Below are 25,816 nucleotides of genomic sequence, written 5' to 3' on the forward strand. Positions count from 1 at the left end.
AAAAGACATTTTTATCGAACAACTGGCAATGGGTTTAATTCTTACATGGAATCCTTGCATTTCTTCTGTAGAGTAAGAACCAATTCCCAGTAAATGATATTTGCTTGTTTTTATGAATGGAGCCCTGGGGCATGTCTGGTTTGGAGTTATAATGATGATGCCTTTAAGATAATATGTAAATGAATAAGCACTGAATTAGTTCGCACTGGTGGCTTTTTCTACCCCTAGGTATGTTGTTTCAAAGGAAGATTCAAGCTTTCAATCTACTCTGTTAAGTGTTAACTACTTAGGTATTTGAGCAGCAACATTTTCGGCATTGATCAAATAAAAGTACTCCTCAGGTGTTTACTCATTAATATTAAGGATCTCTTAGAATTCTGAAGTGTGAACCACTGACCCCACTGATTCTATCTATGAATCACTACATTTAGAATGTTAAGATTATAACTATACATGAAAAGACCTAGCCATGCTTTTGAAAGATTGAGCTGTACAAGAAAGAGATTTCTAAATCTTTGTAAAGCAAGCTGCAAACTGAAGATAATTTACATAATTTATTTCTTTTCTTCAGTATTTTTAATCTTTCATGCTGAATTCTTTCAACTAAAACTGTGCAAATGATTAGATTCAAGTACACAAATATAAAGAAGAGTTTGTGAAAATAATCTAACTTTTAAGTAGAAATTGAAGTTTCTCATAGATATGTTCAGTATTGAAGAATTTAATTTGCTGGATTGAGGCAAATACTAATTAAGCTGTGTCCAAATAAGGCATTTTCTTTAAAAAATGAGAGCTTTCATTTCAATTTAAATCACAACTCTTATAATTCAGTGTTTCTATATTGCTCCCTTACCCATGTCTTTTTAGGTTGCCCAGAATTCCACTCAGTTTTTTGTGATGGTCTCCTCTAATTGTTCTAAATTATGTCTACAATCTCTTAATTCCCTTTCACTAGGAAATAACTATTAAAACCTACTCAAAACTGAATTCCTCACATAAGCCTTACAAGACAGACCATGTCTATGTATATTTATTATTATGTGATGTATTCTTATTACTTTTTTTTAAATTTTGCAAATTGCCCAAGCTTGAAAGAAATGCAAATATTACAAGACTATGTAAAGTAAAAAGTGAACATTTCAAAACATACTCATATTCTTCATGACTGACTATTCTTTTGCTTAATATTTACTTTGTATCTTTCCAGACCTTTGCTGTGCATACAGACACACACACAAATACATATATACCACACATAAATATGCATATACATATGTATAAATGTAAGCAAGAAATTTGATTATAAATTCAAATAACCCAAATTATTTATAACCTGCAATGTATCATATTCATCCTTCCTTGTTAGAACATACAATTCTACTATTTTTTATCATTGCATATTATGAGTATGATCTAATTTATTTAATCACTTTCTTATTGATTTTCTTCTTACAAATAATACTGCAAGAGAATCGTTTCAATACAGTTACATATACCCATTATATAAATTTGTTATGAAGTGCTTTTTAGAAGTATAATGTACAGCACAGAGAATATAGTCAATTGTATATTGACTTGTATTGTAATATTGTAATAACTTTGTATAGTACATAATGTATAAAAATATCAAATCACTCTGTTGTACACCTGAAACTAATGTAATATTGTAAGTCAACTAAACTTCAATTTTTAAAAAAGGTACAAATGCAAGTAGAGGCAGATTTTTAAATTTCCAAATTGCCTCCGAAACACTTACTTCAATTGATACTTCCATTGACAATATATAAGAATGTCTGTTTTCTGACATTTTTGCCAACACTAGATAATTTTATCTACTGTGGTGTCTAATGGCTAAATAGGAATGTATAAACTGAAAGGAAGAATTATGATAGACCAAGATTCTGCAACAGTGGCATCATTAACACATAGGACCAAATCTTTGTTGTGGCACCTGTGCTGTATGGAAGTTTAGCCGCATCTCTGACTTCTATCATCACCACCAGCTCCACCATCACCACCTGGGTATGACAACAAAAACTGTCTCCGGGCACAACCAAATGTCCCATGGTGGGCAATACTCCTAAATCTCTTGACTGGGAGCTACTAGTGTAGACTTGGTTTTTAAGTATCTTTTATAGGAGTGCATTTGCAGCTTTCTTTAAATGACACAAATATAAGGAAGAGAATTAAAATCATAGTTTGGGCAATGTCCTTTAGATGACCCCATTGAAGTTATATTAGAAACACTATTCATTGTAAATTTTAAATTGTGGATAACAATTTTAATTCCATGGATAACATTTTAATTACATGTGTTAATTTAATGGCATCATATTTGTTAGATGCATCTTTAGTGACCTCTGTGGTTCAAGGCACTTCAGTATTCTACCCTTTTCTCCATATTATGTATTAATAAGAACTTCAGAGCCTATAACATTTAGCTACTTTTTCATATTATTCTGACCTTCTTGAAACAGGTAGCTGGAATTTTAAAAAAGGAAAAGTGGTGCTAAAAAAGAACTTAACATAAATAATACATTTGTAGTTTCCTATGTATTCCCATTCATGGGAGTTATATTCTTATCAGAAATACCTTCACAGATAATCTTCTTGGAACTTGTTCTAAAAAATTTCATAAAATTTGAATAACTTCATAAAACTTATCAATCCAAAAAAATATCGAAAAAGAAACCCCTTGGGTCTCTCAAGCCCAATAAGAAATAACCAGCTCAATTAGAATTTCACCAGCCAAGGTGAAATTCATCCCTGGTATTTTCGTATAAATGCAGCTTTACATTGAGGGATGTTACATAATGAAATGGTGAGAGGGAAACACTAGGGATGTTGGTAGAGCAAGACAGTCAATTAGAATTATTGTTCACTTTACGTTTGTGTAGTCTTTTAATCTTTACAAAACCCTTTTAGCATCTCAGTTAATCTTCCCAAAAGCTTCAGTAATACATCGAAATTAAGGTAGGAATAGCATGTAATAAGAGATAATGTTTTACTAGATTTTCACTAGATCTAGTAACTATAATCTTGACTTATCTATTTATAAATACCTTTGGGGGTTCTGCTATTTATAGCTTTTTAAAGAAGTGTACCAATTCCTTGAGAACTGGTTAAACTAAAGCTAATTATGTACATTCTTATGTAGCTAACAGATGAAATCTTCAAGCTACTACTCAGCAAGAATACATAAAAATCCTTAACCTTAGCCAAGAGCACACTACATATTCTGATCATTCTTCTACTTCTGCTCATCCTCTTAGTGTAACACAGTGTCCTTACCCAAGTTGGTCTGCAACAAGAGTGAGCCCTTATTTGAATCAGTCTTTGTTAGCATTTGCTGAGCTCTTGTTCTACACATCTGAAAATATTTAATCTTCCCTGTAAGTATGTATCATGTCCCTCTGTCCCCTTCAGTACTCTCTGCAAAATATAAACTACTCATTCTGAGAGAAAGGACTATCTGCGTGGCTCTGTTTTGATTTCTGTTTCTCATATAAAAATGTTGTGTCTAGTTTCAGGGCTTCCCAAGAGAGGAACATTTAACAATTCCTTCTGATGAAAAAAACATGCCTCCTGATGGTTTCTTTTCAAAAAGAGAGCCCAAGTTGTTCAGTGTTAGTGCACAACCTTTATTCATTAGAGATTTATTCACACTCATTTGGGTAAGAGCCACCATTTTGACTGTATTTCAAATAAGTGGGAATTTATTTTAAGGCTTATAGAGATAAGAAGTTTACTCAGGGTCACCCAGCTACTGAATGGTAGAGGCAAACTCATGCTTTCCAAGTTTACATTCTGTGCTGTTTCCCTGTCATATATTCTTTCATCTTTCCTTGCCCAAGAAACCGAAGGGAGTAGATCTTTGTTAGGTCCATGAAAAACTTGTTCCCATCTCCCAGATTCCACAAATGTTTCAAGGTGGGTCGTCAGAGACACAGCAACTACATTCCTTCTAAAAATTATTCATAAACTTTCAATTCTTTGCTTTACTTAGTGAAGATGTCAAAATAAATTATTTTTCACTGAAAATGATGGACATCTCATCTACTATAGATGTCTCTTTCCCCATTTTGTATTGCTTTATCTAAATACTTGCCAGGCATATCTAACAACTAATCAAAAAATCCTACCTGAAATCCTGACTATACCAGACTATAGATCAGTATGTAGAATACAGATAGTCTGGATGTATTCCAGACAGCTCTATTCAAAAAGCTATTTTCAAAAGTAATTTTTTTTCTACAGAGTAACACTTATTTGGAACAGAGCACCACGTGCCTGATAGACATTTTGAATGATAATAATAGATTCCCAATGATAGACATTTTGAATCCTTCTTCCACTACCCCAATACACGAAGGAGATGGCTGTCCTTAGCCACCTGTGCCTGAGCGTATTTGGGTGAAAGGTGATGCTCACATCATATCTGGATAAGGTCCGGAAAGAGGTGACTTATTGCTGGTTATCTTCCATATTTAGGCACATTTGAAAGTTAGAATGGTCACTACACACATGATTCTCACACGGTACCCCAGGAGCCATGGCAGAAGCTGGAGGTGGAGCTTGCCAAACATATCTGAGCTTATCTTAATAAGATGCAAACAAAAAACTCAAGTAAATTCTAAACTGAGCAGAACACTGGGCAACAGGTGTAACAAATACTGGGCCTCAACAAACATGGATAAAGTGGACACTGTCCCTTGCAGGCACTGCGTGTTCTGGCCCCTGTCTGCTGATCCACCTCATCTCTCATGACCCTCCCGTGGGCTTTTGTGTTTTAATAACATTGGCTGCTTTATAGTTTCTCAGAAGTTCTATGTAGCTGCCCATGTCAGCATCTCCACACTAAAACACTCCTCATGGCTTTCCTCTGTCTGTCCTTCATCCAGTTAACTCCTTTCAGATATCAATTCAAACAACACTTTCTGAGGAAAGTCATCCCTGACTCACTGGTCTATAATGAATCTTTTTGTTATATGCCTACAAAGAAGCCCTTTTTTTTTTTTTTTCTTTTTGAAGACTTTCCTCTATTTATAATTACACGGGAGTTAGTTTGAATGACTGATCAATAACTGATTCGTATCTGTCTCCCCCAGGAGACTGTAAGCTCTATAAGAGTAAAACCTTATGGATTTTCTCTCACTATATTATCCTTGAAGTTTGCCGAGTAGTAATCACTCAAGTAATATTGTTGGATGAATAAATAAATGATGCACCAAGTACAGTAGTTAGTCAAACATGTTAATTCTTTTCTCCAAAGGAAATTTAAAGAAAGAAATCATCAGCGTGGAAATGGGGTTATTTTGGGAAGACTTCTCAGAAGAGATAACATGTGAAGCAGTCATTATAGCATATCACTTTTTTAATTGAAATACAGTTGATTTTCAATGTCGTGTTTCAGATGTACAGAACAGTGATTCAGTTATACATATATTATATATATGTATATTTGTGTATACTCAGATTCTTTTCCTTTATAGGTTGTTACAAAACATTGAGTATAGTTCCCTGTGCTATATAGTAGGTCCTTGTTGATTATCTATTTTATATATAGTAGTGTGTATATGTTAATACCAACCTCCTAATTTATCCTCCCCCATAAATTTGTTTTCTGTGTGTGTGTCTCTTGCTGTTTTGTAAATAAGTTCATCTGTATCTTTTATTTTTTTTAGATTCCACATATAATCGATATTGTATATTTTTCTTTCTCTGTCTGGCTTACTATCGCTTAGTATGATAATCTCTAGGTCCATCCATGTTGCTGCAAATGGCATTATTTAATTCATTTTTTACTTTATGTCTTTTCACCTTAGGAATAATTGCTATATCTATCTATCTACCTAGATCTATCTTCATTGGCATTTTAGGTTTGACTGAATAAAATGAGGTCCTAGCCAAATAATGTCAGAGTTTTTAAAAAGTAATATGATTAGTAAAAAGCACATATTATGGAGTCCTTTCTATGCCCTGGATTTCTAATATGTACATGAGGATAGCAATGTCAACTCTATATACAGAGTTACGGTTAAAAAAAAAAAGAAACAAAATTAAAAAGATAAAAACATCCTTTAAAAGTTAAAAAGGAAAACTTTTAATAATTTGGGGGACAGTCTTATGTCCCTCTTCTATTTTTATCTTTTATATTGGTGATAACTAGATACATCTTTGAATTTAATTGTTAAAGTTCTATCAGATGCTAAATAACAGCTTAATGATTTATATGTTTGTATAAACTTTTTAACTGTTACTAACCTCTATCCTCATTTTATACAGTAAGCATATACAAGGAACATTTTTCCTTGCTTATATCTTAAATTTCATTATTCAGTCTTCATTGTCACATTAAACCGAACAATTGTTGTAAATACTCTTCACATATAGTTTTTCTCCTTCACCTTTGTTTTCTAGTATCTTTCTATGGCTTATAACCATCTGCAGTTGAAACCAGCCATAAAAATAAGCTCATGAAATTCACTTACACCCACGGAGGCCACTTTACCCTTCGTGTTTATAAATTTCTAGTTCTCTCCACCTTTTAATTCTGTCTGGAGACTAGTAAATTATTCTTTCAAACATTGACAATATCCAACTATTAAAATATTCCCAGTGGAAACATATTAAAAATATGAAGTGTGAATATTTTTTTAATTCATAAGATGATTATATATTGCTATGGAATTTTAGCCGTAATAAAATAGAGCAATTATTTAACTATTACCTCAGGGGGGATGTGGGAAGATATTTTCCTAATGAGGCAGTTTTCTGCCCACTTGTTGATTAAGACTTTTGTGTGCCCAAGTCTGATTAACGAATATACCTCATAAAGTCCATAGGTCTGTGGTTTCTGTTAGATGCAAAATGTTGCATATATCCCAAGGTATCCATTCATAAAATGAAGGAGATGTAACTTAATTCTTTCCCTTTTCTCAAAATTATTCCTAGAGGGTCATTATACTTTGATAACTATTTCTCTCAGTTTCCATTGGTATATCTATCTACAGATTATAGATTTCTAGTGAGATATTGTTTTGTCAAAATCTGCAAGATGTAACAAAATATAAATTTTTAAATGTTTAGTCAGATTAATGGTTGAATGTTCCTTTACATAAGCCATTAAGGATACCTGGGATTGGGGCATACCACTCTTCATCCTCTTATTCATTCAACAAATGTTTATTGAGCATCTTTTATATGTCAGACTTTGTGCTATACCTTGGGAATACATCAGTGAATAAAATATTAAAAAGTCCTTACCCTTATGGATCTTGGATTCTAGACCAGGAGTCTACAATAGCCATAGCCTGTTTTAATAAATAAAGTTTTTTTGGGATACAGTCACATTCATTTGTTTCAGTATTGTCTAAGGCTGTTATTTTTTTTTTAACTGGGACTCTTTATTGGAGTATAATTGCCTTACAATGGTGTGTTAGTTTCTGCTTTATAACAAAGTGAATCAGTTATACATATACATATATCCCCATATCTCTTCCCTCTTGCATTTCCCTCCCTCCCACCCTCCCTATCCCACCCCTCTAGGTGGTCACAGAGCACCGAGCTGATCTCCCTGTGCTATGCGGCTGCTTCCCACTAGCTATCTATTTTACATTTGGTAGTGTATATATATCCATGGCACTCTCTCACTTTGTCCCAGCTTACCCTTCCCCCTCCCCGTATCCTCAAGTCCATTCTCTAGTAGGTCTGCGCCTTTATTCCCGTCTTGCCCCCAACGTTCCTCATGACTGTTTTTTTTGTTTGTTTTTTAGATTCCATATATATGTGTTAGCATACGGTATTTGTTTTTCTCTTTCTGACTTGCTTCACCCTGTATGACAGACTCTAGGTCCATCCACCTCACTACAAATAACTCAATTTCGTTTCTTTTTATGGCCGAGTAATATTCCATTGTATATATGTGCCATATCTTCTTTATCCATTCATCAGTCGATGGACACTTAGGTTGCTTCCATGTCCTGGCTATTGTAAATAGAGCTGTAATGAACATTGTGATACATGACTCTTTTTGAATTATGGTTTTCTCAGGGTATATGCCGAGTAGTGGGATTGCTGTGTCGTATGGTAGTTCTATTTTTAATTTTTGAAGGACCCTCCATACTGTTCTCCATAGTGGCTGTATCAATTTACATTCCCATCAACAGTGCAAGAGGGTTCCCTTTTCTCCACACCCTCTCCAGCATTTATTGTTTGTAGATTTTTTGATGATGGCTGTTCTGACCGGTGTGAGATGATATCTCATTGTAGTTTTTTTGTGTTTATTTTGTTTATTTGTTTGTTTTTTTGCGGTACGCGGACCTCTCACTGTTGTGGCCTCTCCCGTTGAGGAGCACAGGCTCCGCACGTGCAGGCTCAGCGGCCATGGCTCAGGGGCCTAGCTGCTCCGCGGCATGTGGCATTTTCCCGGACCGGGGCACGAACCCGTGTCCCCTCCATCGGCAGGCGGACTCTCAACCACTGCGCCACGAGGGAAGCCCTCATTGTAGTTTTGATTTGCATTTCTCTAATGATTAATGATGTTGAGCATTCTTTCATGTGTTTGTTGGCAATCTGTATATCATCTTTGGAGAAATGTCTGTTTAGGTCTTCTGCCCATTTTTGGATAGGGTTGTTTGTTTTTTTGATATTGAGCTGAATGAGCTGCTTGTAAATTTTGGAGGTTAATCCTTTGTCAGTTGCTTCATTTGCAAATATTTCCTCCCATTCTGAGGGTTGTCTTTTTGTCTTGTTTATGGTTTCCTTTGCTGTGCAAAAGCTTTTAAGTTTTATTAGGTCCCATTTGTTTATTTTTGTTTTTATTTCCATTTCTCTAGGAGGTGGGTCAAAAAGGATCTTTCTGTGATTTATGTCATAGCGTGTTCTGCCTATGTTTTCCTCTAGGGGTTTGATAGTGTCTGGCCTTATATTTAGGTCTTTAATCCATTTTGAGTTTATTTTTGTGTATGGTGTTAAGGAGTGTTCTAATTTCATTCTTTTACATGTAGCTGTCCAGTTTTCCCAGCACCATTCATTGAAGAGGCTGTCTTTTCTTCACTGTATATTCTTGTAAGGCTGTTTTAATGGTAGGAAGAATTGAGTAGTTATGATAGAGACCATATGGCCCTCAAAATCTAAACTATTTACTATCTGGCCCTTTACAGAAAAAGTATGCTAATCCCTGTTCTACACTAGAGTGATGTAAGAAAAGATAACTATCCTCTCCCATAAAATATCCTAGAATATCATATTGGATTTATTAAGAATATATTTCTTATATTAAGGTATCTGGTAATTTTATATATTGATTGCCCTTTAAAATAGAGTTAGTTACTCCTTCCTTTTCTATAAAATTCTTAAAGATACCTAGCTTTTTGACCCTGAAATTTCAATTCTACCCTAGAGATGTTTTAACAAAAATGAGAAATTGTTTACATGAACAATAAAGAATTGACTTGTTGTTGAATTATATCTAAGTATTTATTTTCCTGACATTATTTTAGAGGAAAATCCTGAAAGTGGAAAAAAAGATCTTAAATTTTCTGTTGAAGACATATTGCCTAAAATAAAGACTGACAGATAAAAGTTCTGTTTTTTTAAGGTGCTATTTATAGGTCCAGTGAGACTATGACACAAAATAATGCTTATCCAATTGTTAATAAATATTCACTATATTTATTGTTAGACACTTCAAATATTTGTGACAATTTGGAATAACATCTTTCCATATGAATTAATAACTATTAGTGATAATAATTGATGTTTGTTGGGAATGTATATATTGAACACTATTCTAAGTACTTTACATTAATTATGTAATTTAATACATGCAAAAACCCTGTGAAATAAGTACTAATATTATCCATATTTTACAGACAAGGAACATGCAATACAAGGAATTAAGTAAAAATGTCAGAGCTGGAATTTGAATCCATTTGTGGATTTTAACTTGACTGACTTACATGGACTTGCAACTTTTCTGGCAAATAACTCAGTCTAGGAGTAGGAAAAAAGTCAGTTGTGTCATTTTCTCCTTCGTGTATACTTTAGCAGTATTCATTTTAATCCAGAGTTGCACTTGGAGACATTAGATCTTACTTTTTTCATTTTATTAGGGTTACTTTATTAAACTACATAATGTGATCTGGAAATCCACCTAGCAGGTACACATACCATATGCTGCAGGAGGCTGAAAGATAGCAAAGGGCGCAGCAGGAGACGGGGGACTCTGCTACCTTTGGTAACAAGCACTTATCCCTCCCAATGGCTTATATCTGATGTGTGACATGTGATGTAGAAAAAGTGAGGGCACCAGTGTCCTTTGTATTTTAAGTAGTAAACCTTAATTTTTCCTTGGAAAAATATCAATAGGAATTCCAATGTGTTTTTCCTGTGCAACAATAGATTATTTTGCATTCCACTTAGACCACTGACATGAACCCGATAACCATATTTGAACTCTAAAGGATATAAAGCTTTGTTATTGACCAGCACAGGAAAAACTATCACTTTCTTAGATCCTTGACCACAGAGAACAGAAGGCAGGTGTCTCCATTAAGGTCATTGGCATAAAACACTACATCCTGTTCAGTGTTACTGGTTTCTTCACTAAGTTCAATGAACACTAACGCCTAATAGCTAACCAAGTCACTACTTAATAATGTTTTCCTCTTCTACTTTTAACCATTTCTAAAATAAAGTTACTATTAGTAGTCAAAATAAATAAATGTCTAAACAAATTCTTAAACTTTTAGATGTCAATTTAACTTCTCTTTACCTATCCTTCATCTGTACTTTGGTAGTTTTGCAGAGTTCTTAGGAGCATAAACTGTAGAATCTGTCTACTAGGTATGAATCTTGGCTCTGCTACATCCTAACTGTTTCACTTTGGGCCAATTATTTAACTTCTCTATGCCTCTGTTGCCATAAATGTGAAATAAATGTAATGATGCAGATCTTACTCGACTTACAATGGGGTTATGGCTCAGTAAACCCATCCTAAGTCGAAATGCATCTACTACAGCCAACCCATCAAACATCATAGCTTAGCCTAGCCTACCTTAAACATGCTTAGAACAATTACATTAGCCTACAATTGGGCAAATATTTTAACACAAAGCCTATTTTATAACAAAGTGTTGAAAATCTCATGTAATTTATTGAATACTGTACTGAAAGTGAAAAACAGAGTGGTTGTATGGGTACAGATATTTGTCAGTGTACTGGTTGTTTACCCTGGTGACAGCGGTGCTGACTGGGAGCTGAGGCTCGCTGCTGCTGCCCAGCATCAAGAGAATATCATACCATATATCACAAGACCGGGAAAAAACAAAATTCAAAATTTGAAGTACAGTTTCTACTGAAACTGTACTTCATTCATATCATTTTCACACCACCGTAAAGTCGAAAAATCCTAAATCAAGCCATCGTAAATCAGGGACCATCTGTAACGATAATATTAAGAAGACTAAGAAAACCTACCCCATAAAGTTCATGTGAGGGTTAAATAAACGAATAAATAAGGAAAACTTGGAATATGTCTGGCACATAGAAAACAATAAATATTAGTTATTATTATTTTTGTTATTGATCTGAGCCTCAATTTTATAGTAGTTATTGAGTACATGAAAAATGCTATTTTATACCAGAACAACTATTCATCCAGTTGTATATCCAAGCAGTCAAGGCCTGGTAGGAGAGTATTGCTGTGTTTTAAAGTGTAAACCTCAAGAGATTGATTAGTGAAGTATCAGGATTACTGTTAATACCCCAGAGTAATCTATGAGGGATACTCTCCTCTCATGATATTTAGAACCTACTTAAATATGTTGTTTTCAGATTTTTTCAGATGTTTCCATATGTTTCAGATTATTTTTTTTTCATATAATTTGTAGACTACATTCCCATTTCTCTGTAGTCTATGCCCTCCTGAGCCAGGTGCTAATAATTTCAGGAGAGAAGCATCTCTTAGCTCTGTAGATATTCCCAAGCTGCTCAGTTCTGAGCCTCAGGAATGTTAAACAAGATGAGGCTCGTGATGTTAGGAGAGAAATGCTTCCTAGCAGTGTCATGGAGGTATATGGAGAGGAAAAGTTATTCCACTCCACAGTTCTGACAAAAGGTCAACAAACACGGTAGCGTCATAATTTCTGTGGGTTTTCCCTAAATTTGTATTAAAGCAATTTCGCATCTAAACTTTGGAAATTTAGTTTCCAAATATTAATTTATTAGCAAAAAGCTTTTAACAGGTGCCAACCCAATCCATTGCTTCCTGGCACAGCTTCACCATGCAGATCTTGGGCTTTCCAGGGGGAGTTCTGCCGAGCCTGGGTATAGTCTTTATCGGGCTCAAACCTTTTATATGTGCTTTCAGCCACTATATACCTTCAGGGTATTTTATCAGTCTTAGCACATACACACATGTTCAGGCTCCACAATGGTTGCAACTTCTGAAAATTGACCCCCTCTTCTTTTGAGATCTCTTTTCAAGCAGTTATAGATCAGCCTTCATCGAGAGGATAATGTCCTTGGGGTTTTCTACTAAGAAGTCAGTGCCCTCAGAGTATGAAAAAGATCAGATGTGAAAATAACTTGAAAGCTAAGAAGTCAGAGTTGTCAAACAAACGTCCGAATGCCCACATACTTACTTTGACTTTCAGATAAACAAAAAATTATTTTTTAAGTATAAGCATGTCCCCAATATTGTATGGAACATACTTATACTAAAAAATTAATTTGTTGTTTATCTGAAATTCAACTTTCACTGGCATCCTATATTTTTATTTACTAATCTGGCAGCACTATGAGAAAGGCCTATAAGGGCAGGTATTATAATGAAGAAAATGTGACAGGTACCTGAAAGTACAAACTGCATTTGTGACTTGCTGGAAAGGAAGTCTTTTACAAGTTATAACTTGTCTTGATCTTTTTATTTTAGGAAACACAGAAGCAGAATCCACAAATAATAAATGCTTTCATGTAATTGACTACCCATCAAATATCTGGAACATCAATACTATTTATGAGTTATTGATAAATTAATATTTATTTTAAGCTGGATTTAAAATTTTTATTTTAAAAATAAGAAACACTGTAATTATAGGGTGTTTCATATCTATACCTCTATAATTAGCAATAGAGACACCCTGTATTAGTGTTCTAATGCTGTCATAACAAATTATTGCAAACTTAGTGGCTTAAAACACCCCAAATCTGTGAGTTCACAGTGCGGTAGGTCAGAGGTCTGGGCACAGTGCAGCTCAGCTGATTCCTGTGCTCAGAGTCTCGCTGGGCTAAAATCAAGGCGTCAGCTCTTCCGGAGGCTTTGGGGGAGAATTTGTTTCTGTGTTTATTCAGATTGTTGGCCAAATTCAGTTTCATGCGATTGATTTCTTTGCTGACTGTTAGACAGAGGTCAGTCTCAATCTGTAATGCCTCCCACATTTCCTGACACATGGCCCGCTTGCTCTTCCGTCTCTCAGACCTTCACTTATGCCTCATCTCTCCTGCCTTCTGTGGCATCTCTGCTGAATCTTTCCTGCCTTCCTCTTTCGTTTTTAAGGGCTCACATATTTACATTGAGCCGTTATTTTATCCAGGATAACTTTCTTATCCTAAAGTCTTTCTATCCTTAGAATTATAACCTTAATTCTATCTGTAAAATCCCTTTTGCTATATTCACAGGGTCCCAGACATTAGGGAGTAGACATTTTTTTTTTGGAAGGGGCATATTATTCCACTTACCACATACCCCAATACTATATGAATATACTGTAACTAAGGCATGTAAAGAAGTGATTCCAGCTGGGAAATAATTTAAAAAAACAATCAGACAGAAGACAAAACTCTAACTACTTAATTCCAATCTAGCTAGTAGACAATTTTTTTATTTAATAGATTATATCTTTTCACTTTAAAGCTTAAATTAAAAGCTACTCAGCCATCTCTGCAGTGGCCTAGGGATTGAGAATGGGTCTTTTTTTATGGCCTCTTGGTAAGCCAGTAGAAACCCACCTTTTGTCCTTGGCAGAAGCAGTTTTGTTCTAGGCCAGTTAATTTAAAGGTAATAAAACTATTTGAAAGGATATAGCAGTTGTGATCATGACACATTCTTAAATGAACCAGATCCTGTTTGATATATATGAAAAATTAAAGCATGAGACTAAAAGTGCTGTAAGAGAAATTTTCTCATTCTTTCTGGTGAGATCTGACATCAGCATATAGATGGCTTCATCAATTATTGAGAAAAAGACTAAGAAAAAAAATGACTGATTGGGATGCTTTATTCTGAAGTCTGAATTTGAAGCCCTTGGGTTGAATGTACCTGTAGGTCTAAATCTTTCAGAATTAGCTCTCACTCTCTCACCAGCCCATCTATTTAAATTTCTAGTTTAAAAAACTAAGGCACTTAAAAATTTTTAATGCACTCTGTCGAACATGTGTTCCAAACTTTGAAGTAACTGCATGCATCAATGAAGTGAAGAAACAAATCTCTGTATAGATAAACATCCCTTAAGATGAAGCAAGGGAACTGATTTTAAGCTTCCAGGACTTTGAATGATTTTTTTTCCACAGCTATTTTCATTCTCTTCTGTAATCTAAAGTACAGCAATGAATTTCAGAGTTCTTATGTTTGCCATGTAATGTCCTTGTCCCGTTTATTCCTAGAAAAGTATTATGGGCTCCTGGTTGACAAACTACAACTGTATTTTAAAAATTGAGACAAAAGTCATAATGAGTGACTCTGTTGATTCACAAGTCATTAATTAGCCCCTGTGCTTTTTTGTGACACTAATGTTAGAGATAAGTAATAAGGGAACCACAGCTTATAAAATCAGCACACATAGGTAAGCACTAATGAGCAAAAGTGTGAATCATTTTAAAGGCAACATTTTGCTAATTAAGGTTAATATTAATGATTTACATTATATTTTAAAGACTTACTGAAGTATTCAAGTATTTTATTGTTGCTGTAGCCATTGCTTGTAAACACAGTGTTAATAGTATCTTCCCAACTATTTAACCTAAAATACAGATATTTCTGTATCAGTCCTCAAAGTCATTACTTCTGGAATAATTGCAAACTATTTCTTATTATTAGAAATACTTTTTAATTCTACATAATCTTGTTCTGAGCTTTTGTTTTTATCTCATCTCAGACTGTTCATGATTACTTCATAAAACATTTCCTCCCAAAAGATACTTTTCTGTACCATGTAAAATGCATAGAGTTTCAACTTAATTTCCACCTCTAAGTAAAGTCATGTGCCTTTAGGTGATGCTAATTCTTTGTTTAAGTTGTTTTTGTTTTTTTTACTCTATTAGAAAAAGAATTTTAAGTAGCTTATATATTTATTGATAAAGAGAGAATGCAGGCAGTGTAAAAAGAGTAAATTTAGGTTTTTCCAGTTATCCCAAATTTGCTTAATATTACAATATGACCTTGGATTTGACTCTGAGTTTGGTTAAGGAAAAAATTATTCTGACACTTGTTAAAATGGTAAGGAAGACTTTATTCCAGACTATTGTGAGACGTGGCAAAACTATCAAAATAGGGGAGATAGAGCTCAACTGTGAATACAATAAGGGCAACTGGGAATTTACAGCCAAGGAACAGGTTATGTGTGAGGGAGTGGGTGGGGAAGGCAGATGAAAAACTACTTAGAGGAGACATCAAGTGTAGGGAGAATTCTTTTTTTTTTTTTTTTTTTTTGTGGTACGCGGACCCCTCACTGTTGCGGCCCCTCCCGCCGCAGAGCAACAGGCTCCGGACGCGCAGGCCCAGCAGCCACGGCCCACAGGCGCAGCCGCTCCGCGGCACGCGGGATCCTCCCGGACCGGGGCACGAACCGCATCCCCTGCACCGGCAGGCGGACTCTCAACCACTGCGCCACCAGGGAAGCCTAAGTGTAGGGAAAATTCTTGCTAAACTTATTTTAAGAGCTTTCTTACTGAATGGCAGGCCAGGGTGATCAGATATCAAGGATGGGAGATGAGGAATTTGAAAGTGATCACATATCAAGAGTGGGAAAAATCCTCTCTAAGCTGATTCAGCAGGATTCTTGCTAAAACTGGGCACTGCAAGGATGTCACTGAAGCTCAGGGTCGAGGCCTAGATGAGAAGAGGGCTCAGAGGAACTTGACTGCGATTTAATTAAGGAAAGTCTTTGTCAGTTTCCTACTGACTAAGGCAAGGGAAGAACATGTTGACATACAGAATTTTCATTGTCCAAAACAGTAAAGAGTATGATCATGCTCTGCATTTCCGTAGAATTGAATTCGGGTCTGATTTTATCATTTGGGTTTCAGTTTTTCACAAAGGTACACTGGGAGGCAGTAGGTAGATAAAGAGCATTTAAACAGAGGTGGTGAGGGAATGAGCTAAGGGGATATCTAAAGGTCCAGCAAGGACAATGGCCTGAAGTCATGTTTTGTGTGCTGGAGGAAGAACAGAGAATCCAATGTGAGTGGAGTGAGGTGATCAAAGCACAGAGAAGTAGGACTTGAGGGAAGAAGTATGTCATTTCAGACCTTAGAATTTATTGTGAGATCCTCAGGTTTAACTCTGAGATGGGAAGCCATTAGAGGGTTCCGACTAGAGAAGTGGTCTGCCTTACATTTTAAAAGGCTCAATCTTACTGCTGTAATGAGAAAAGATTGTAGGAAGGCAAGGATGCAAGCAGAGAGACCAATTAGGAGGCTTTTGCAATAACCCAGAAGAGGCATGATGGTGGCCTCTTCCAGAATAAGAGCTGTGAAGACGGTAAATGGTGGTCATATTCCGAATATGTTTTGAAGGTAGAGATGAAAGGTTTGCTGATGAATAAACTTGATCTGCTAGAAAATGAGATAACTTTTTTTTCGTGAGGTGGGATATGTTACAACAAAACTAGGTTCTTTAGGAGAAGAATAGCAGTTTAACTTTTGACATTTTAACTCATGATGCCCATTAGATTTCCAAGCAGAAAAGTTAGATGGGGCCTAAGGATATTATTTGGAGCCACTGAGTCTGAGGCAGTGAGTATATATAGACAGGTCCAGCAACTGAGATCCAGACGAATCACTTATTTTCTTTGTGTTTCACTCCTTTGGCTCTACTGGTCACTCAAGACTGGCTTAGAAATCATACATTAGGGTATCATCACCTGTGTCCTTCTACTCTACTCTGCAAACAACTGCATGGCTCTTCCTAAGTAATGTTGTACTTGCCTGTTGACTGGCCATCTCCTCCACTGTACTGTAAGTTCCTTGAGGAAAAGGACTATAGTGCGTGATTCTTGAGTGAAAGAATAAATTTAAAAACCTTTGCATTTAAGATAAAATCTAAGAACTCTTCATCTTTTGTCTACCTTGTCTCCAGCTACCCTTCCCTATGTTTACTACACTTCAGCCACCACTGCTGGTAATTCCTTAAAGGCATACCATATTCTTAAGCCTCATGGCTTTTTTCTGTGCCATTTTGCTTCATAGAATGCTTTTCTCCCTCATTTTTGATCTGCTAATGCATTATCAGTCGTCACGTCTGGTTTAAAATGCTAAATCTTAAGAGACATACTTCCCAAACCTTCATTCTAGTCCACCTTCATTTTGTGTCTCCTAACAGTCTAAATTTATGACTTAGTAGCATTTTTCACAGTTTGTAGAATTGTATTTGTATGATTTTTTTTTACTATCTATTTTCTTAATAAGTTTATGAGAACAAAGGGCAGTGTCTGTTTTGTTCATTAATATGTACCCAGACCTCACCAATATACCAGACACTTAGTTGACCCTTTATAAAATGTTTTGAATATATGTAAATAAAAAGCTCCATATATTTTTATTATTGTCATTGATAATACAATCAATGTATTTGTGATTGTTTTCATTGCATAAAACCATAATACCTTTTGATTAAAATGCTTTAATCTGTTTTATCTTACAATTGCAAAAATATAAGTTTATGGACTAAGAATTGTCTCTTGTTTGTCTAGCAGCACCTGGTTTTTATAAGTATGCAAACATTTTCCCTTCTATGTAGAAAACATGTACTTTCCACAGCTAGATCACCCATAAAGAATGTTTCATTTTTACTCTTCACTATTTTAGCATATGACATAAAAGCATATCCAAAATGTATATGCATTTCTGAGAAACCATAACAATATAAGCAACTATTTTTCAAATTTGTTTTATCGATAACAGAAGTTTAAGAAACTTTATTTAATAAATATTATAAATTTAAATCACTAACTTAGGAAATTTATGCATTAGTGAACAATTATTTTAACACTTAAAGTTATTTTATCTTATAACTCTTCTGTTGAGTTAACAAGTTCAATATAAACACCTCATAAAACTTCTTTGAAAATTTTCAAACCAATAATATTTTGGGTATATTATTTATACTAACCAAATTTTAATACTTTTTATTATTTTAAAAAACATATATATGTTTATAAAATTAAATACAAGTGTTGTTGCCAAATTTATTTAAAGAAGTTATAGCTATAGAAGCCTAGAAAATGCTATGCATCTCTCTTTCATAAGTAGCAGAGACTATTTATAAAATTAAATATTATTAAATTGTCATTTCAGCTAGTTATTTGAGCATACAATAGGGCGAAACTTGTCAACTAAATCAATTTAAATATATTTTATCTCCCCTCTGCAATTGCTGAAGTGTTTCTTTGTATGGAAACCTTACTGTAATTAGAATTAATTAATCGTATAATTGAAGTAATAAACATTTGGAAGCAGGAAGAAGGGACTAGATCCATATTCCTCTAAGAGTTTCTCTCAAGGACCCCTCCATGGAGATATGACAACGTGAAATTATCTGATCCATTATTTTATATTGCTTTTTATAATAGTAACTAGTAAATTTCATTTTTAGAAGCTATATAAAGTCCTTAGAATATGGAAGAAAAAACAGAATTTTTCTATTAATTTCTGAAATCCTAGTATAAGAATTAGCTGAAAATTAAAATATTGCACTTTGCTACTGTTGTTACAAAATGGCTTTTGAAAAATTTGTTTGGATTAATAAAATATATTCAATAAAGGATTAACCTACAAATTATTTCTATAATTTTAATATTTTTAATTATTAGTATGCTTATGTTAAAATAGATATACATTTAAAATATACCCCTCAATTAATCCTCTGACACTGCACATATGACTTACAAGTCTCCAAAAGTACAAGAAAAGGAAAGAAAAGAAGAGTAAGTTTTTCATAATGCAGTCGTTTTAGAAGGGGTAAAAATTCTGTGCATTCTATATAACCGATATTGTGGAATATATATAATAGAATATAAATGTTTATCAAAATGCATATGCCTTTAAACATATATTTCACTGATTAATATTTTGAAAGTTTATGAGATTAAATTTAGGGAAAGGAAATCTCAACATAATATTAGGAGAGATAGCTAGATGAACCATACAAAAGAAAGTGCATTCAAACATTTTCTAACAGTAGAAATTAAGGGTGTTTTGTTGTTTTCAAATTTCCTTTCAATTTCTCTTTTCCAGTTTAAATTTTCAAAGGATTGACAGAAGTATCACTAAAACTTCTTTTCAAAGAAGCAGCACACAATTTCATGAACAAAAATTTGATTTCTCAAGTGTTCATAAAGTTTTTTAAACCAAAATTTATCTTAATATGTATATTAACCATATTGTTGGCAGAAGATGATAATTCATCAATCTGTAGAAGTGACTATAACATCTGAAGAAGTTCTTGAACAGGTGCTTAATACAATCTGGCAAATTGTACTAACTGTGATTTGTACTGACAATTTTCAGTGATATTATAAAGATCAACCACATATTTGTTTGCATATGTCTACCGGAGGGTTTGTACTTCTTAATATACATAAAAGTGCCATGATTTACTGGTTTCTATTTATTTGATATCTTTGCTATTTGTTTATTTCCTTTATATGTATCTAGTTTACTATGAAAATTATCTCTTTGTTGAAATTAATTTATATTCTCAGGTTAATCTCTTGGCATTTGGAGTTATCATATACAAAGTTTTTCGTCACACTGCGGGGTTGAAACCAGAAGTTAGTTGCTGTGAGAACATAAGGTAAGTATTTCTTCAACTGTATTTTCTTTAGTGATTAAAAGCTTTAGTAACTTAAAGTAGAAATAATTTTTGGAAGGACAATTTTTAAATGATTTTTCACACTTTCCCCCATCATATTTAAAATACTAAATAGTATTGCTAAATAGTATTTAATATGTTTAATAAGCCTATAATCACCACAGATTAAATGGTAAGTAAAGCAATCTTTTTGAACATATTCCCCTTTGAAAGAAAAGATGATGACTGCATTTTAAGACAAAAGTTGGCCTTAGTGATCTGCTTTTGCAAAGCACTTCTCAGCGCTTAGTAACTGTGTTTCTTCCTTGTGATTTCTAGTTTGCATTCCGCCATGATTTTTCCTCAGCTCCCTCCCTTTAAAACTGATTTATTGAGACCTTGAAAATGGTTTATTCAGGAAAAACTGAAGTGTACTGTAGGGAACATTAGAAACAACTGACGTTTGGGTCTCTTGGGAACACTCCTGTAGTTTCAATATCTTGCACAAGATTTATAGTTAGGATTTAGCAAATGTTTGATTGATTACTTTCTTTTACTCCTCACCATTCATAGTTACATGTAGTTTGCTGGCTTTAATAAAGTTGAGAATGACTCATTTTCTGTGGTACACTGCAAAAACATCTTCTGCAGTAAAGAATGATTGCACTAAGAATGAATGAGAAAATAAGTATTAGTTGCCTCATTTTCAAGGCAGGTCCTCAGTGAGCAGGATTGAATATTATTTTACCAAAACTCACAGGCAATAAGTTGAAAATGTGTAAAAGTGAGTATGTGCCTGTATTTTTTAAGAAATAAGCATTCTAACATGAATTTACTTTGAGGTAACTGTATTGCAAAAGCAAAAAAAAAAAAAAACTTGTTTTATATTTTACATGTTCTCTACTAAGCCTGAAAGGAAAGCAGAAGTATCCTTTGATGTCCTGCCCATGTGCTGACCTAAATCCACATGGTATACTCTTCAAGGTTTCTTAGGGAGAATACTTCCTAACAGCTATCTGTCTTACCTTTGGGAGTTCCTGCAACATTAGATTTGAGATCAAAGCATACACACAGGGCTTCCCTGGTGGTGCAGTGGTTGAGAGTCCGCCTGCCAATGCAGGGGACACGGGTTCGTGCCCCGGTCTGGGAATATCCCACATGCCGCGGAGCGGCTGGGCCCGTGAGCCATGGCCGCTGAACCTGCGCGTCCGGAGCCTGTGCTCCGCAACGGAAGAGGCCACAACAGTGAGAGGCCCGCGTACTGCAAAAAAAAAAAAAAAAGCATACACACAGATGAAAATATTTTAGGATTAAGGAAATTCCTTGAAAAATACCAGATTTTAAAAATGCTGCCTTGAATTTGGAAGCACATCCCAGCCACAGTACGCTAGTATACCCTAGCCTGTCCCATGCAGCTATAGCATAATTTGTCAGTTTCAAAATTATTGGTCTTTACCGAAGATTTCTTGGTTATTCAAAAACTGACTTCCCACATAATTTGAGGAATTTGAGGATACATTAAGTATGCATAGCTTTCTTAGCTGGAACATTGCAAATTTGTTCTAGGTCTTGTGCCAGAGGAGCCCTTGCTCTCCTGTTCCTCCTTGGCACCACCTGGATCTTTGGAGTGCTCCATGTTGTACATGCATCGGTGGTGACAGCTTACCTCTTCACCGTCAGCAATGCCTTCCAGGGGATGTTCATCTTCTTATTCCTGTGTGTTTTATCTAGAAAGGTAAGCAATTTGTTATTTTTGTCAACCTTATAGCATATTTATGTAGCATCAGTTACCAAATTGATAAAAATTCTCATTCTCATAGATTTATGACTTGTGCCTTTATTGCCTAAGTGCAGTACATTTTAGTGTCAAAATAATCAGAATGCTTAGCTGTTCATAGGGAAATGTGCTTTTAAAAAACTTGCTAGTAGGAGTATAAATACAGCTTACATTCACTTGAGCGTATTCTGACAGATAATCAGAAAGCAACAATAATTTAGAAAACTAAATATAACAATTTGTTGTGATTTGAAAATAATTTGATGTGATTGTTACAGTTACATTTCACGTTTCTTACTTTCTTCTTTTTTTTTAGATCCAAGAAGAATATTATAGATTGTTCAAAAATGTCCCTTGTTGTTTCGGATGTTTGAGGTAAACAGAGAGAACTCTGGATCATTATTGCTACACAGAAATAAAGAAGCCAAGCTGTGGATGGCCAGTGTATAAAAATGACTCAAACAAATTGTCCAATTGTTAATACTAATCAAATATTTTAAGTCCATTTTTCTGTTTACTGTGTAAGAAATGTAGATAATACGAGATAAAATTATGTACCATATAGCTATAGTAAGCTTTCCTACATGACTTAGTTAGCTATGTCAAAAATAGTATTGCAGATATTTGGAAAGTAATTGGTTTCTCAGAGTGATATCACTGCACCCAAGGAAAGATTTTCTTTCTAACACAAAAAATATATGAATGTCCTGAAGGAAACCACTGGCTTGATATTTTCTTGATTCATGTTGCCTTTGAAACTAGTCCCCTATCACCTTGGTAATGAGCTCCGTTACAGAAAGTGGAACATAAGAGAATGAAGAGGTAGAATATAAAACAGTAAAAAGGGAATGATGGTTGTAATGATGAGACATATTTTGAACAAGCTCGTTGTTTTGTAAACTAGATGGGAAATTAGAGATAAAACAAACAATTGAATAAACACATCTTACCATTCTGTGAATTGTTCTGAACTTAAATTTTTACCAAAACAACTTAGACCTGTATTTATTATATCCATTTTCTATTCTAATAGTCTATAAAAACACAAAACTTCACACACACAAAAAAACTAAACATTTCTGTTCTGTTTTTAGGTTAACATCAGAATGAGGTATATGCTCTTTCTATACTTATTTCACAGATTGTGATTTCAAATGCTTATTCAGTAGTACATAAATGTGTCAAAATATAATATTGTTCATGCCTGTAAATGTAAAAATTGTGTATATAAACCTGAAGTACTCTGTTCCATAACCTTTCAGTGTAGTGAAAAATATTGTATCTCATTAGACTAGCATATTTGAGTTCTTTATTTCTTTTTAATTTTAGAAATATTGTAGTTCACATCACAATATTCTCTTTCAATTTACTATTTTTAAAAGGGCATTGTAAATATGAAAGTATTCATAAAGTTAATTGCTATTTTTTTCTGTTCAGAAAAGTACACATTTAAAAATGTTATTTATAACAAAGAAATCACTGGGAACTGTATAAACTTTCACACTGGATCTATTTTCTGACAGTTTTCCTCTATTAAGGCATATCTGCTAAAATGTAAGGCTTCTATCTATCTTCAAATTTTCTCATTAAAATGTAGAAGCAGTGATTTTACTTCAAAAAAATATGTAATTGTTCTACACCTACCTGTAAAAGTGTGCCAATACACTAAATGTTGTGATTTGAACTTAATTTCTCCAGCTGTTCAAGTGAAGTCTGTCACATCTTACACTAACAAATAAAATGAATCTTTCTACTGCTTGACTGAGGCATTTCTCTAGAAAGATGAGCTGCCTGCCAATGTCTTAAACATTTTTAGAGTATTTGTGATAACTTTTTATTTGATCTTTTGATCTCTTATATGACCTATTATTATAATTATCATTATAGGACAGTGCTATTGGAATAAGATACTAAAAAAGTAATCTGTTCAATCAATGTATACAAATTATGTGTGGTGGGCAGAATAATGGTCTTCCCAAAATGCCCACACCCTAATCTTCAGAACACATGAATATGTTAGGTTACGTGGAGAGGAGAATTAACCAGCTAACAGCTAGTCCTCTAACTTTAACGTGAGGAAATTATCCTGGATTTTTCAGGTTGGTCCCATGTAATCACAAGTTTCCTTATAAACAAAAGATGGAGGCAGAAGAGGGAGCCTGTTAAAGCAGTGCCGTACGAGGCATACTCAACCACACATTGCTGGCTTTGAAGATGGAAACAGTCCACAAGCCAAAGAACATGGGCAGCTCCTGTAATCTGAGAAAGGCAAGGAAATGGATTCTCCCCCAGAGCTCCTAGAAGGAAGTCAGCCCTGCTGTACTTTTGTTTTAGCCCAGGGAGACCCAGTTTGGACTTCTAACATCTAAAACTGTAAAACAATAAAGGTATATTGCTTTAACCACCAAGTTTGTTGATAATTTGTCACAAGATTATTGATATTTTTTTTGATAATTTGTTACAGCAACTATAGGAACTAATACTATGGAAATATATACATAATAACATCTTTAGATATAAGCAAGTATTCATATCAGTAGGGAAAACCTTAAAATCCCGAATCTTGTTTTCACTAACCCTCCCATAGACATCATTGGGTGAAACTTGTATTCTTTAGTATGAGATTTCAGACCTTTTCATAACTGCTCACTTACCTTTTTATTAGGTAAGGATCTCTCTTTAAAAAAAAAAAAAAAAACAGGTGTGTGCACACGTATAAATATGTATTTATTGCATAAATGCCTCATAGCACTTGCCCCCTGTTTTTATAATCAACAAGAGAAAGGGCTCAAAAAAGGTTTTCACTGTATTAAAAGGTTTTCACTGTATTAAAAAATACAAAAATGGGGCTTCCCTGGTGGCGCAGTGGTTGAGAGTCCGCCTGCCGATGCAGGGGACACGGGTTCATGCCCCGGTCCGGGAAGATCCCACGTACCGCGGAGCGGCTGGGCCAGTGAGCCATGGCCGCTGGGCCTGTGTGTCCGGAGCCTGTGCTCCGCAATGGGAGAGACCACAACAGTGAGAGGCCCGCGCACTGCAAAAAAAAAAAAAAAACAACCACAAAAACAAAAATGAACATTACAATGACAGGAATGTGTTAAGATGCTGAACTGAAAGGTACATACAAAAGTACATACAGCTGCTAGCTGCTGGAAACACACTTCCAATGTGCGGCTCCCGAGCCCTCAGATGGAGGAGTGCAATGAAGCCATGTCCCCTGAAGCCCAGCAGCTCTGCCTCAGCAGGACCCAGTGTGACCCGCTGCCTGAGGGCTCACCCCATCCCCAAGTGACACTGCCCCACGGTGTGGACATCACCCACGCCTTCAAATGCCCACACACCACACACTTAATTAACATGAAAAATTTAAACCCACTCAAAGTCTGTGAGATAAAGAGATCCTACCCCCCTGGTTCTCACGTTTGCCCTATGAGTTTCTTCAGTTCTGCTAAACTGTTTATTTTTCCCAAGACTTTCTACGGTTTACCAAACCCCCTATTTCTGGAGCTTCCTCCTTGTTAGCATCATTACTCTGACAAACATCTGCTTATACCTAATGTATCTTTCTCTATGAAGCCTTTCTGGTTTCACACAAGGAATTAATCAGCTCACTTTTGTGTCATCATTCCATCCAGTACTTACCTATTTTGACATTTATCACATTGTATTGCAATTATTTATCCGAGCTCAAGATATTCATTGTACCAAGTTATGTTCTTCCTTTAAGGCAGATACCTTTTCTTTTTTGCTTCGTGAATCAATGTCACTGCCTTCTTCTGTTTTGTGACCTTGTGGTTGAGGTGATAAGAGAGTCTGGACCCTCTGAACAGCCTGGCTTTTGCTCTTTTGCTTTAGATACTCCATACTGGAAGCATATTGGGTGAGCCAGCTTTCTCAGGTAAAGCCCTCCATGCTTATCTCTAACGTCATGCAGTTTAGGTGGAAGAGATGGCCCAGCAATCTCAAAT

General features: G+C 34.9%; 1 protein-coding gene across 2 annotated transcripts in view; it reads left to right on the top strand.

Moving 5' to 3' along the window:
• Positions 1-24,256, top strand: part of ADGRL4 (adhesion G protein-coupled receptor L4) — a 122,116-nt gene extending 97,860 nt beyond the window's left edge. For both annotated transcript variants that reach the window (XM_033405917.2, XM_033405916.2), the window contains 3 exons: positions 19,983-20,074; positions 21,638-21,806; positions 22,165-24,256. In XM_033405917.2, coding sequence (XP_033261808.1) covers positions 19,983-20,074; positions 21,638-21,806; positions 22,165-22,227 — 324 coding nt within the window. In that variant the 3' untranslated portion in view covers positions 22,228-24,256. The remainder of the gene's footprint in view (positions 1-19,982; positions 20,075-21,637; positions 21,807-22,164) is intronic.
• The last annotated feature ends 1,560 nt before the right edge of the window (positions 24,257-25,816 follow it).

The sequence above is a fragment of the Orcinus orca genome, chromosome 1, assembly GCF_937001465.1.
Source record: "Orcinus orca chromosome 1, mOrcOrc1.1, whole genome shotgun sequence".
Classification (NCBI taxonomy): Eukaryota; Metazoa; Chordata; class Mammalia; order Artiodactyla; family Delphinidae; genus Orcinus; species Orcinus orca.